We start from the raw sequence: 14,434 nt of genomic DNA, 5'->3' as shown, positions 1-14,434 counted from the left end.
TGCCGAGGGTATACTTCAAAATTCTTTGAGTATGCCAGAATTGTACCTACTCTGGCTTCGCCGGAACCGGTACTTATCTCTCGCTATATCTGGGGTTTGATTAGTGAGATTCGTGACATTGTCAAAGCTGCGAGACCCCGCACGATTGACGATGCGGTAGAATTAGCTAACACTCTAACTGACGGAGTGGTACGCACACGGGAAGAAAATAGGAGGAAGGATTTAGCCGAGAAAATTTCCCAAGAATTTCATATAGGTAATAGTAACAATTTTAAGAAAAGAGAAAACGGGCAATTTTCCACTATTCCATTTTGCGATATCTGCAAAGGAAAGCATTTTGGAAAATGCAAAGGATGCTGCAATTTTTGCAAAATTCCAGGACATCGAGAAGAGGATTGCAGGAAAAAGAAGGCAATCACTTGCTACAATTGCGGAGAACCCGGACACTTCAGAACAAGCTGCCCGAAATTAGGCAATTCAGCAAACGAAAAGACGAAACCTGCAGAAGGGACTACCAAGAAAAACGCAAGAGCTTTTCAATTAACCACTCAGGAAGCTGAACTCATTCCTGACATCATAGTGGGTACGAGTATTATTTGACTCTGGTACAAACCAAGGTTTTATAAATACTTCATTCTGTCAAACTCTTAACCTATCAAACGTAGGCAAATCTTTACAGTCAAAATAGGCAAAAAGGAAATAAATTACGTAAGGTCACAGGATGAATCATGAAGGTATTCACTTAGATCCTGCTAAGATAGCAGCAAATCACTAAAATGGAAGATTTCGCAATCCTTAAATAGAAATTAGGAATCTTGTAAATTTAGCCAGATACTATAGGCAGTTTATTAAGGAATTCTCTTAGATAAGATATATCCTTAACTAAGCTAAAACAGTTAATTCTAAATAAGAACTTAAACAAAAAGAAGCCTCTAGCATAAATTAACAAAAAAATTCCAATCCTAGCCTTACCAGAAGGAACAGAAGATTTTAAAAGTATACGGTGATGCTTCAAAACTAGAAACTAGGGTGTATGGTAATGCAACACAAAAAGGTAATTGTGTATGCATCAAGGTAATTGCAAAAGCACGAAGAAAGCCTTACCCCTTGTAAGCTTAAAAATTAGAAACCACAAGTTACCCTTAAGATTAGGAAACATTATCTAAGTAAGTTTACTATCCATATGGGTCATAAGAATTTAAGATATATATTGGAGCAACAAAAAAATTAAACATGAGGAAAAGAAAATCCTCAGTAACTACACCTGTGATATTCAGTATCACGAAGAAAAGACTGAAGACGGTTAGAAGAATTATATAAATAACAAACAAGAGCCGTCGAAGTTCAAGTTGGAGACAAAATGCTATTGAAAGTATTTTCTTGGAAAGGAATTTATAAATTCGGTAAGAAAGGAAGCTAAGTCCAAAATACATAGGACCATTTCCAGTAGTCCAACGGATAGGACCAGTTGCTCATCACCCATAACTACCAGAAGACCTAGTTGGAGTACATAATGTGTTCCATGTATTCAATCTCAAGAAAAGTTTAGCAAAACAAATCCCTGGTCGTACCTCTTCAAGATGTAGAGGTAAACAAGAAGTTTAAGTTCATAGAGAAACCCCTACAAATAGAAGATCGGAAGATTAAGTTTCTCAAACACAAACGACTAGTGCTAGTAAAAGTCAAATAGGAATCCAGGAGAGGACCAGAGTACACTTGGGAACTGGAATCAAAGATGAAGAGAAAGCACCCTCATCTATTTCAGTAAATCTCGAGGACGAGATTTTTCTTAAGGTGGGGAGGATGTAACAACTGTCACTAAAATCCATAATTAGGATGGTAATTAGCTATTAAGAAAACCCTAATTGAGACACCCAAGTGATTCTACGCAAACCCTAAAATTTCCAGAACAATCAGAATCAGGATCAGGGCCCCTAAAACTCAGGGGGGGCAAAACCCTAGTTACGATTATCTAAATAACTTGCTGGCCGTTTTGAATTTCACAATTTTATCAACTCAGCTAAGCTACTTAGACACGAAGCTACCTATAGAAAATAGGTTACCACTCGCGTAGCGCGACGCCCATGGGGGTACCCCTCGCGCTACGCGACAGGGACAAATTTCGCGTAACATAGGTTACCACTCGCGTAGCGCGACGCCTATAGTGATACCCCTCGCGCTACGCGACAGGGTCAAATTTTGGGTATAAATAGAGGGGTCTGGCACTTGCATTTTGGTGTTAATTCGACGAAGAAATTCACTTCGTAGACGAAGTTAAACACACACGATTCACGAAGTGCTGCCACAATCAGGGTATAACTCGATCGCTATTACGATTCAACGTCCGATCGATTATAACTATCCAACGATAGTCCAGGTGCTGCTCAATTGAGCTTGTACTTTGATTATTCGTCGTGATTTCGACTTGAATATTAGAGTGCTGTTCGAATTCGGACTATGCTCTGTTATTCGTTGTGAATCCGATTGAATTATTAAGTATTGCACTTGTTAATCGTTGTGAAGGTTTGATCTCGTGAATTGACGTAACTGCTGAATTAGTTACTAACCTGTTGTGTATGCATTATTATTAAATTAGGTTAATCAAGGCTAATCAGTAGGCTTATACCTTGCCCGTTAAATCTGCAATGTGAGTCATTCTTCTTTTTAAATTGTTTTCTCACAGTTTGTGAGTAAGTATTACAATACCTCAAATTATTTTCAAAGTATTATAATTACAGGGATTAAGTCGTGGTTATCTTAACCGCTGGTTAGTGGGGTATTGTGCACATTACTAATTTCTCACAGTTAGGCAATAAGCCCTAACACAGGTTAGGCTAATAAGACCTAACAGTGACAAAACGTCACTAATTGGGTGACTGGACCCAATAGTGGTATGACCATCGTCACACGGGTGGCAAGACCAGATATTAATTAAGATACTGCCATAGTAATCGCTCTTATGCTGTAATTTATAACTATGTGTCATTTTTATCAAAATGAATGATTCACTCAGTATTTCCCCGCTGACAAAACCTTTTTACAACATGTTTCAGGTGACCTACTGAATTAAGTACACGTGCTACGGAGCACTAACAAGCTTGAAGTGGTGGCTCAAATAAAATAAATAAACATGTTTGTAAAATAATGAAATTATGATATTTACGGGGTTTATCCTAAATGTAAATAAATAATACTCGGGCAAAATTTTCTAAGTTTAAAACGATCCTGCTAAGACTTCCGCTATAAAAATAAATACCACGGGATTTTCTGTCCCGCGGCTCCCGAAACGGGTCAAACCGGGTCGGGGGCCGTGACAGCTAATCTCGCTCTAGCGCTCCCTTCAATCCATCATCGTTGTGAGTATACTCGATCCCTTTTTGCTTTAACGCACTTTTGGGTATTACATACGTTACTTATTCTAAATCACATCGAACACACTACGCAATACTTTAACGCTAACCGTTACCGCATGTTATACGTGACTTAATGAATGCTTGTTTGTTATGTTTACACATGGAATGATGTCTACCCGCCTTAGCAACGATAGTACTATTAGTTTGGACTCAGCACCTGTTCACTCAGGGGTTGTTAAGGACAATTTGTTACATGGCTCACAGTGGTGAGTGTGTATTACGAACTGCCTTGGGCAGTCAACCCGCAGTCATTGGTATCGATAGGTTCATGTCGATAACTAGCGTGCTTCATTTCACACTGTGTACGTGCTGGTTATGCGTAAACAATTTCGAACTCTATTATATCTATTAAACTTGTATGCTCACCTTTACACTATGTGTATTGACTTTTACTTTAACGTATGTGGCAGGTGCTTAAGATGTTTATATGCTTGGCTTGCTGTGAAATCGAGGCTAGGAAAGGTCTAGAAACAAATAAACGAATTGTCTGTATTTGAAATCTGAGTTGTCGGAATAGAACAATTTGACTAGATTTTGTCTGTAATAATTATGTTATCTTTTATGTCGTGGTATGGGACGTGATGCTTTAGATAATTGTAATGATAGTTGTTATGGAAACTTCTGGACAATCTGTTTCGCTCAGTGCCATGCCCCGATGTTTCCGCCATCGGTTGGGGTGTGACATCAATGAACTGAAATGCCCGACATTGAATTTTGAAAAGTTCACTCTAGGAGGAGTATTGGCTCGTCTCCATTTCAAGGGTGATTGGGATAGAGTTTTCAATGTTGGAAACGGTTATTGTTGGGTGAATCTTGGACTCAATTTGTTTTAAGGAAGAAAGAATGGGAAAAATAGATGAAACAAAGGGAGGTCTTGAGAGATGAGGAGGGGCGGCTATGGTTATTAGGGTTATTGAACTCGTGATTCCATGATGGAATATGATCAGTGTCTTTCTCATTCACAATTCCGTTTATATATTTACAAAGCAATTCCCATATTCTAGGGAATAATATCACTAATTGACAGCCATACAATATTCTAAATATATGCGATCTATTAATTTCATATGATTGGTGATACTTCTCTTTTAATGTTTGAGTTATTCATGGTTTAGAAGAGTAACACATAGACTTTATTTTTTCATCGTTACATTAAATAGTGATTAGAATCTCCCAAACATCAATATGCGAGTCCATAGACTTGGTCATATTACTTTTAGTGATGCAACCCTATTATATTGTTTACGATATAGTTGATTCTAGTGCCTATTTGAGTTATACACTTGCAATCTCTCCCTTGTAAGCAAATAAAAACTCGTACTCTTAAATTGATTTGAGTTTTAGAACTTGAATTTGGTTTCACCTTCACAACATAAGTAAGCAGATTTGAGACATGTATGACTTTTTGAACTTCACATGGGTTTTACTTATAGAACTTCAAATAGGTTTAACTTCTAGAACACCAAAGTTGTTTTGACCTTTGTTTACTCAACATACTTAACATGGTTTTGACCTCTGTTTTGTTGCCTCATGTTTAAACATCAAAAGACCTTTATTTAGTCAAACATGTTTCAATATCAAAACTCAACATGTATTCAAATGAGTAAAACCAATACATGTATCTACTGTCAAATACTAGTTCATTCAAATACATGTATTCACTTAATCACTTCAATGAACAAAAATGTTATCTAAAACTAAACATGTTCCTTCAAATGACTAAAACTAATACATGTTCATTCAAATGATTAAAACCAGAAACTGTCAAATACTAGTTCAACCAACACAAACATATTATCTAAACAAACAAATTTCCAAACCAAAACTTACAATCAAGTTCGAACATCATTCTCAAATACATGTATTGACTTAAATGCACAAACATGTTATCTAGGGAATTACCCTGATCAAACATCATTCTTAAATCTGTCATTCTTCATCATTCATAAATATCATAAGTCATACAACACTCATACATATAAACCACATGAGTTACCCTTGATCATCAACGACTAAAACCCAAAACTTGACCAACCCAAGTAACCCAGTTAAACTGTTGTAACTAACACTATTCATCGACGATTAAACCCAAAAATGACTAGACCAAACAAACCAAAAACAAATGTTATAGTTAAGCTATTAGCTATGCATCATATATGTATAGGAAAGGAGCCCGAAGCCTTCACAGGCGATGCGCAAAATAGTGCTTAACCCGAAACCCCCTACCGGCCCTCATCAGAACCTGGTACCAGATCCTAATGTTCCGCCTTGTGACCTGGACCCTGATTCCCACTAGAACTCCAAGAAAAACAAACCACATTTCAGTTAATATACAACAATACACGACTCTAATCACGAACTAAAATCTCAAATACAAAATTAAGACAATGTCGTACCAATAACGTGGAATGTGATTAGAATAATAATGTATTGTCTCATCTTGATAATGATCGGAGCTGTGTGTCGCCGGAAGGAGGTGTCGCTGGTGGGGTTGTTGAGAGAGAGGGGGGGTTTTAGGGAGGAAGGATTGGATTGTGGCTTATCATGTAAGTTAGGGGGATTAAAAGGTTGGTCAAGACCATTCTGCTTTCCCTACAGTTAAGTTATTTAACGGTCAACTAACGACTGTCAGTGGAAGGGACTTAATTGCGAGCAATCGACAATCATATAGACTGGAGTGTTTATTTTATTTTTTTTCAAATGAGGACTGAACATGTGATTGGGTGTAAACCCAAAAAAACCTGAAATTGTACTTTTAACTCTGATTTTTTATTTGTCAAATATTTAAAACTTCCTATATATACCATTAAAGGAAGTAAAAGAATATGTTGATATATACATGTTTTCATCTCTAGATAAAAGGTTCTATGCTAGTTCTTCACCTCACAATTTCTCACTATATATAGGCAAACACTAGTATATGTACACCATAAAATAAACATGGTACCATCCATTATGTCAACCATTTTCTGAATTTCAAGTTCAAAGTAAATTGAAACTCCAAATTCATATTAAACATCTTTAATAGATCCGAATAATCTAGTTCAATGTAGTGTCATCAAAGTAACGAGGGTTTAAATCTCATAAAATATTATATTAACTGAATTTTATGAGTAGATTTAAGAGGGCAAATTACTTGCGGATTTTGTGAGTGTTGGGTTAAGAAATAAGTTAAATTATGTTAGGGCGTAAGGGGTGCATATTCATTGAGATTGGGCAAAATCCCCTCTCCCCCCCCCCCATCCCACCCACCCAATCATGATGTGCCATATAATTCCCCTCTCATTGTTGTCTAATGCCCAAGAAAACATAAGTCTACCTGTAGTGCGGCGCTAAGAGTGGGTTTTTTTGGGCCATAACGTCCCATAGCGCCCCGCACACCGTGACGGGCGGCGTTATGGGGCAAAAAAAGGGGGAGGCGCCATGCATTTCGCGGCGTTATGGAGGTTCCTTTCAAACTTTTGACCAATCACAAACAAGCGAACTTTTTTATAATTAATTAATAAAATTGAAAATTAATAATTAGGTAGTGATGGGTAGGGGCTTTATGACTACGGGCTCTAGTGATATAACGCCCCATAAAGCCCTCGTGTGACGTGGCATGACACGTGTCGCATAACGCCCCACAAGGGGCTTTATGACTACGGATGACCTAAGGGATGGATGTCTAAAATGAGATTAGACAAACTAATTTAAAAAAAAATGTGATTCATTGATATAAGTCTGGGACCCACCACTTACCCTCTCCCTCTTCTTTTCCCTATTGGCAAAGTCTCCCCAATTTGGCACTTCCCCACGCGGCAAACATCCTTGGCGACGGTGCTGCCGATCGACAAAGAGGTTGCCGATTCCCCTTGCCGCGACCACTTCGTATACCCTAAAAGGAAAGGGGCAGAATGGGAAATATAATATAAAACGGCTCAAAGATTAATAGTAATCATCCTCTCCATCTTTTTGACTCACCCATCTATCTATCTTCCTTTGAATTAATGACGTAGAAAGAAACCAATCATCCACCGACACCGTCACAATGAGCAACGAATAGTCAGTTCCCCTATCTTTCTCCGGCTTACCATTTCCGATTTCTTATTCACTCAACTCTAATTTCCTCTTTTGCAGCGATTATCTCTTCAAACTTTTACTCATCGGTGACTCCTCCGTCGGAAAATCATGCCTTCTTCTCCGATTTGCTGTAATTTTTCATACTTCAATAATCGTTATATCTCCATCGACTGCTTTAACTCTGTGCATATTCATGCTTTCAACTTCTGTATAGTTTTTGCTTTCATTTTTACCAGCAGAAGTAGTGATTTTTTTTTTTTTTTGCTTTGGATTAAATTTCTAAGTATACAGCATATTCATTCTACTGATTTTATTCCACTAGGGTGTTACAATATTTTAAAGGTTAATTTAATAGATTGGGTATGATAGAAGGGGTTTAACATTATATAAATTTATCATAACTAGGGTTTATTTGATTTGTATCTGACTGCATTTTTTTTCTTGAGGATCTTATGGTTTTTTTTGTTTTTGTTACTTTCAGGATGATTCTTATGTGGATAGTTACATAAGCACAATTGGAGTTGACTTTGTGAGTTTTTTCTTTCTTGTATATGTGGCTGTTGTAGTTTAGGTCTTGCTAATGTGTATTATGATGATGCAGAAAATTAGGACTGTGGAGCAGGATAGGAAGACCATCAAGCTGCAGATAGTGAGTACACATAAAACTTTTTTATTTGATAGTTTATGCAGAAGATTATTTAGAGTTGTTTTCTCACTCTTGTGTTGATTCAAAATGTTTTTTTTTTTTTTTTTGATAAAAATGACTTTGCGGATTTCATTGTTGCTAAAAGCCACTTTGTGTTTAACCGAGGTGTGTAGCCTCTCTTCGGCTAGGCGCGCGCCCTTTGACTACTATGACTAGAGTTGTTTGAATGGATGGAAAAACTTTTATATCTCGTAGTTTTTACGTAAAGTTTTTGTCTTCGGCAGTGGGATACTGCTGGCCAGGAGCGGTTTCGGACTATAACAAGCAGTTACTACAGAGGAGCACATGGAATAATTGTAAGAATTACAGTATTACTTTGTCCATTTTAGTATAAAGTTCAAAGAAAATTTACGTGCATCAACACATTTAAACATTATATACAATGTGCTAATTAATAATTACCGAAAAACTACATATCTGTTTTTGGTTAAAATTTCTATTTATTACAGAACTTAATTGTCATGAATATATACCACATTACCTACATTGATGGTTATATGCATCGGCATTTATCCATATGATTACTAGGTAGATGCTTGATGTGTTATAAAGTGAACTCTAGTAAATTGCATTTATTTTCTCTGCCAAAGACATTCATATTGAGAGCTGTGTGCAGACCCATGTGATATACCACTGAAATTTTATGTCCCAAATTCAAAAGCAATTCATCACTAAAATAAGCCTTAAAAAACTGAAAAGCCGACATTTATCGGTCTTTGTTAACATCTATTATGACTTTCCCGACTAGGACATTCGTAATATTTTCAATCGTTTTTGAGTAATCATATCAAGCAGTGTTGTAAAAGTCGGCCTACTTGGCCTTGTACTCGGTCCTCGGACCACCTCCGAGGCGAGTTTACCCTAGTCGGACTTGACTAGTCGGCGGCAGTCAAAATCGGTCAACATCGGCATACTCGGCCTTGTACTTGGACTACTCGGCCTTGTACTCAAACTAGTCGGACCTGTATTCTGAATACTCAGACTTGTACTCGGCGCCTTGTACTCGGACTACTCGGCCTTATACTCGGTGAGATTTGAAATTCAAACATGTTTCATTTTAAATTATACTCATTTTGACATGAATTATGCTTATTTTAACATATATATAAGAGTAAAATGCACGGATAGTCCCTGTGGTTTGGTGAAATTTCAACTTTAGTCCTCAACTTTTCATAATTACACTCTTAGTCCCTGACTCCCTGTGGTTTGACAAGTTGTTACTCGGGTAGTCCCTAAAGCGGATGAAGGTTACTCGGATAGTCCCTATGGTTTGACAAGTTGTTACTCAGATAGTCCCTGTGGTTTGACAAGTTGTTACTCGGATAGTCCTTGTTATTTCACACCCACTTAACCAGAAAAACTAACCTCCATCCGCTTTGGGGACTATCCGAGTAACAACTTGTCAAACCACAGGGACTAAGAGTGTAATTTTGAAAAGTTGGGGACTAAAGGTGAAATTTCACCAAACCACAGGGACTATCCGTGTATTTTACTCTATATATAATATATAACAACTAATTTTCTTTATATTTATCATGTCTGCGTACTCCCCGAATACTCTCCGAGTACTCCAATTACTCCTAACTCCCCAGTCGGCCGACTAGGGACCGCCTAGCGACTTTTACAACACTGGCAAATACTGAATTTGGTCATTTAGAAAATTATCTGTATCATAACTTAGTAACATAACTCAAATTCCCATATTAGATCATGTATGAATTACAGTATTTCGTTGTCCGATTTAGTAGGAAATTTAAATTATCTATTTTCATCAACACATTTAAACATTATGTACAATGTGCTAATCACCGAAAAAACTACATATTATATTTGTGTTATACGACTTCTAGGTAAATTTTTGATGTGTTATAAAGTACACACTAATTGATTGCTTTTATTTTCTCTGCCGAGGACATTCATATTGAAAGCCGTGGACAGATCCCATGTGATTAAAATTGAATTTTTATGACAAATATTAAAAATCAATTTGTCAATTAATCAAGCCTTGAAAAAAACTGAAAAGCTGACATTTATCGGTTTCTCTTAACTTTTGTTTATTATTCGACTTTTCTGACTCGGAAGTGATCTATTCAAATATTTACGAGTAATTGTTTGAATAAAAGAATAAATTTCGTTATCTAAAAAAAGTATTTGTATCGAATAGCTTACTATAGTTTCTGTATCAGATCGTGTATGATGTGACTGAGATGGAGAGCTTCAACAATGTGAAGCAATGGCTGAGTGAAATCGACAGATATGCAAATGAATCAGTCTGCAAGCTTCTTGTTGGAAACAAATGTGATCTAGTTGAGAACAAGGTTGTTGACACACAAACAGCTAAGGTATGCCACAAGAATGTTGTAACGTTTCAGTCAACCCTTTGGTAAAAATTACCGTTTAACCCTCGTTGACCTGCAGGCATTTGCAGATGAGCTCGGGATCCCTTTCCTCGAGACCAGTGCAAAAGACTCCGTAAACGTGGAACAGGCTTTCTTGACAATGGCTGCAGAGATAAAGAAAAAGTAAGACAGCTACGGGTCTTTTTAACAATAATTTGAGTGCGATTTTTTTTAAAAATTTTTTGTTTTGGTTGTTTGAAATTGTAGAATGGGTAACCAGCCAACGGGCGACAAGAGCATAGTTCAAATCAAAGGGCAGCCGATTGAGCAGAAGAGCAATTGTTGTGGTTAATACTGTTAAGGTCCGCAGGACAACTGGTAAAAATGTTTGTAAAATGTTGTTGGCTTTTAATTAGCTTCATGGACTTTTTTGTATCATCTGATTTCAACTACGGGTAATTTTCTGCATCAAATTACTTTGAAAGGTGGCAAAATGAGCATGGTTGTGTGACGGGTCACAACAGGTTAAAAAGGTCGGGCCGCCGACTTGAAACGCTTTTGATCTAGTTTTCGTTCTATTACACTTTGAAATACTATCCCAATAATTTTTTTTGGATTAATTAGATTATAAGCTTACATTGCTCGACGTTGGTTTATATCAAACATAAATTGATCTGTTATAAATAAATGAGTTTGAAATTGTCATCTAGGATTATTATGGTTGTGGGATAGCTCGTTTCTACTGGGCAAATACTCCTGTTTATATTCGAGGTGGAAAATTGACATAGTTGAAACGATACATGGTTATATGGTTTTCGATGGTCAATAGTCAATACAATCCGTTTATGAAACAACCGTGTTTAGATTGATCTGTTTAAGAACCGTTTCAATACAATCCGTTTATGAAACAACCGTGTTTAGATTTAATAATAGGTTGTATTCTTGTTGATTTGTCTAAGAACCGTTTTGGGCTACAATCTGTCTATAGGGCCAACTCGCCAACCAAGCCACCTCTCCAACCCGTTTATTACAACCCGCCAACCTGTTTATGAAAATTTAAAAGTCATTTAAAATACAAGAGCGTTTGACTCGCTTAGAACTTTAGATAATTGGGTGCGGTTAGAGTTGATTTGTTTGACATGAATATATACGAGTCGTGCTTGGGTTTGTCGTTTCGATTCAACATGGATGATAGTCCTAATTTCTACAAACAAAAATGAAGTGCAAATGTAAGAAATAAATATTCATCTAGACAAACTGCAGCCCTCAAAGATGAACCACACAGAAAGATTGAGCATGAATGAAAAAAAAAACCATATAGTAGGAAATCAATAATAAAACCAAAATCAACTACAATCCATAGCCACCTTGCGATTTAACCAAATGAGAACCAAAAAAAAAAAACAGAATTTAACACGAGAATTCAAACAAGTTTTTAACCAAAGCGGTTAGGACGATGAACAACAAGCCTTCTTTGCATTAGCATCTTGTGATCCAACAACAAGTGTCTCACCCTGTTTAACGCTAGCCGGTCCAGTCTCACCTGCAGATATCGATTTCTTGCTAATAATTCGATATATCTCACCAAGAATCGTTTGAAACGACTTCTCAACATTTACAGCTTCTAAAGCAGATGTCTCAATGAAAGAGAGACCTTCTCTCTCTGCAAAACTTTGTGCATCTTCTACAGCAACAGCCCTAAGATGTTTGAGATCAGTTTTGTTACCTATAAGCATGATCACAATGTTGGCATCTGCATGGTCCCTTAATTCCTTCAACCACCTGCTTATGTTTTCAAAGGTTGTCGGTTTTGTGACGTCATAGACTAGAAGTGCTCCAAGGGCACCCCTGTAATATGCACTCGTGATTGCTCTGTATCGCTCTTGTCCTGCTGTGTCCCATATCTGAGCCTTTATCGTCCTTCCTTCAACCTGAAGATGAAAATTGTAAATTCATGATAGTGATATTAAACTACTGTTGTCAATTGGTCACAAACTTTGTTATAGTTACACAAAGTGACAAAGAAACTGGCTCTTAGCACCGACCAATATGCACATAAGCCACATATGGTTGGACAGCTGAAAAGTTAAATAATATTTTAAGAACTACTTATCAAGATTCAATAGAAATAGTACACAGAGATGAGAGATGTAATAATGCAAACATTTATAACTTGTTTTGGGTAGCTACAGTCTATAGATGGTTGTGTACTATGCATGTGCATACACTTTTAACAACTCAACAGTTTACATTGATTAAATGTGCTAACAACAACTCACATCACATGGCTTAGAAACCTGAAATAACCTCTATCATTCCAGTGGTCCATGCTATTCTACTCACAGTGAGACATCACTACACTTGTAGATTTACATTTTCTAAAAGGCAAATTTATCAAAAAACACACACCAAAAGAGACAATGGCTAGCAAGCTGTAAGAAACCACTTGTAGATTTACATCAAAACTACGATACTATCTAGCTGCAACTAAACAGAACAGATACATAAAACGCAATCAACAAACACGATCTACAACGTTTTAGTAAATTCCGCAATCCGTAGAACAAAACGAACATAAAAAGGTGAAAAACAACTACCAGCTTATACAATCATCAACTATATCAACTGTAACAATTAATACTATTCAGTCCAGTTTTCACTAATCAGTAATCACATATTCACATAAAACAAATTATTTAACCTAAACATTGCAATTGAATCACTCTGTTCTAAATGACTAAATTTAAATCTGCATCAAACTTTTGAAACACAGATCACGGAGAATCAAATTATCAACAGATTTACGCCAAAACAGATCGATTAAAAGCAACTGCAACATCAATCTCACATAATTCTGGATCTAACAACACATTTCCATACGGATGCGATCAAATTACGCATATATACAAGTTTAAACAGCATAACTACAGGTTTTCAGATAGAGATCCAACAACAATATAAACAAATGAGGAGAATGATAAAGGTGTATATATATATAGAGAGAGAGTACTTGAAGAGTACGAGTAGCGAATTCGACGCCGATAGTGGATTTAGATTCCAAACAGAACTCATTTCTGGTGAATCTGGAGAGAAGATTGGATTTACCAACGCCTGAATCGCCAATCAACACGACTTTGAACAGGTAATCGTACTCTTCGTCCGGTCTTCTTGCCATCTTTCTCTCTTCGTCCACAGGATCTCCGATTCTCTCTCTCTCTCTCTCTCACACACACAGTCACCGTCACTCACGCAGTTGATGTGGAGGTGTGGAACCGATATATGAGACGAGAAATTTGAACCCAAAATCGAATCGAACAGCTGACATGACAGATTAAAGAAGATGGTCCCTTCACTATTTGCTAATCTGCACTTTCAGTCCCTTCACTTTAGTTTTTATAAATCTTCTAGTCATATAAAATTTCTTTGCCGTTTCGATATTTGTAAATTCTTTTTTTCTTTTGGTAAATTACGTTTTTTGTTCTTTATGTTTGTATTGTATTACAATTGATGTTTTTTAACTTCAATAATTACAATCACATTCCTTTATTTGTAAACCCCTTTACAACTCCACCTTTGTTGCGTTGTTACGGAACGACGACAAAACCCCTCCACTCTTATACTCTCTCAGTCTACAATACCCCTACCCACCGCTAACCGACCGATGGAACCACCGTGACAACATAAACCATATCCCATGCCACGCCTGTCACACATATACACGCCACTACCGTTGCTGCCTTTAAACCCGAAACCCTAACCACCGCCATTGTGTTTCAGATCTGCGAAGAACCACCATGCTGTGAGGGGTTTTGTTATGTTCTAGGGTTTCAGATCTGAAGGTTTTGCAAGGTTGTGAGTGGTTTTTTCCAAATCCAAAGTTCGGCCACACCATCTGTAACACCTCGAAATTTTGT

General features: G+C 37.0%; 2 protein-coding genes across 2 annotated transcripts; one reads left to right on the top strand and one right to left on the bottom strand.

Moving 5' to 3' along the window:
* Positions 1-7,299: 7,299 nt before the first annotated feature.
* Positions 7,300-11,143, top strand: LOC110885487 (ras-related protein RABD1). The gene is made up of 8 exons (XM_022133196.2): positions 7,300-7,457; positions 7,533-7,605; positions 7,957-8,004; positions 8,077-8,124; positions 8,406-8,477; positions 10,368-10,523; positions 10,600-10,703; positions 10,788-11,143. The coding sequence occupies exons 1-8, from the start codon at positions 7,444-7,446 to the stop codon at positions 10,870-10,872; spliced, it is 600 nt and encodes a 199-aa protein (XP_021988888.1). The 5' UTR covers positions 7,300-7,443; the 3' UTR covers positions 10,873-11,143.
* A 667-nt stretch (positions 11,144-11,810) lies between these two features.
* Positions 11,811-13,821, bottom strand: LOC110885486 (ras-related protein RABA2a). Its single transcript, XM_022133195.2, has 2 exons — positions 13,531-13,821; positions 11,811-12,451 (listed from the first exon to the last, which is right to left on the bottom strand). The coding sequence occupies exons 1-2, from the start codon at positions 13,693-13,695 to the stop codon at positions 11,969-11,971; spliced, it is 648 nt and encodes a 215-aa protein (XP_021988887.1). The 5' UTR covers positions 13,696-13,821; the 3' UTR covers positions 11,811-11,968.
* Positions 13,822-14,434: the final 613 nt, after the last annotated feature.

The sequence above is a fragment of the Helianthus annuus genome, chromosome 10 (genome assembly GCF_002127325.2).
Source record: "Helianthus annuus cultivar XRQ/B chromosome 10, HanXRQr2.0-SUNRISE, whole genome shotgun sequence".
In the NCBI taxonomy this organism is placed as follows: domain Eukaryota; kingdom Viridiplantae; phylum Streptophyta; class Magnoliopsida; order Asterales; family Asteraceae; genus Helianthus; species Helianthus annuus.
Note: the sequence above shows the minus strand (reverse complement) of the source record. Positions and strands in the feature narration are given on the sequence as shown.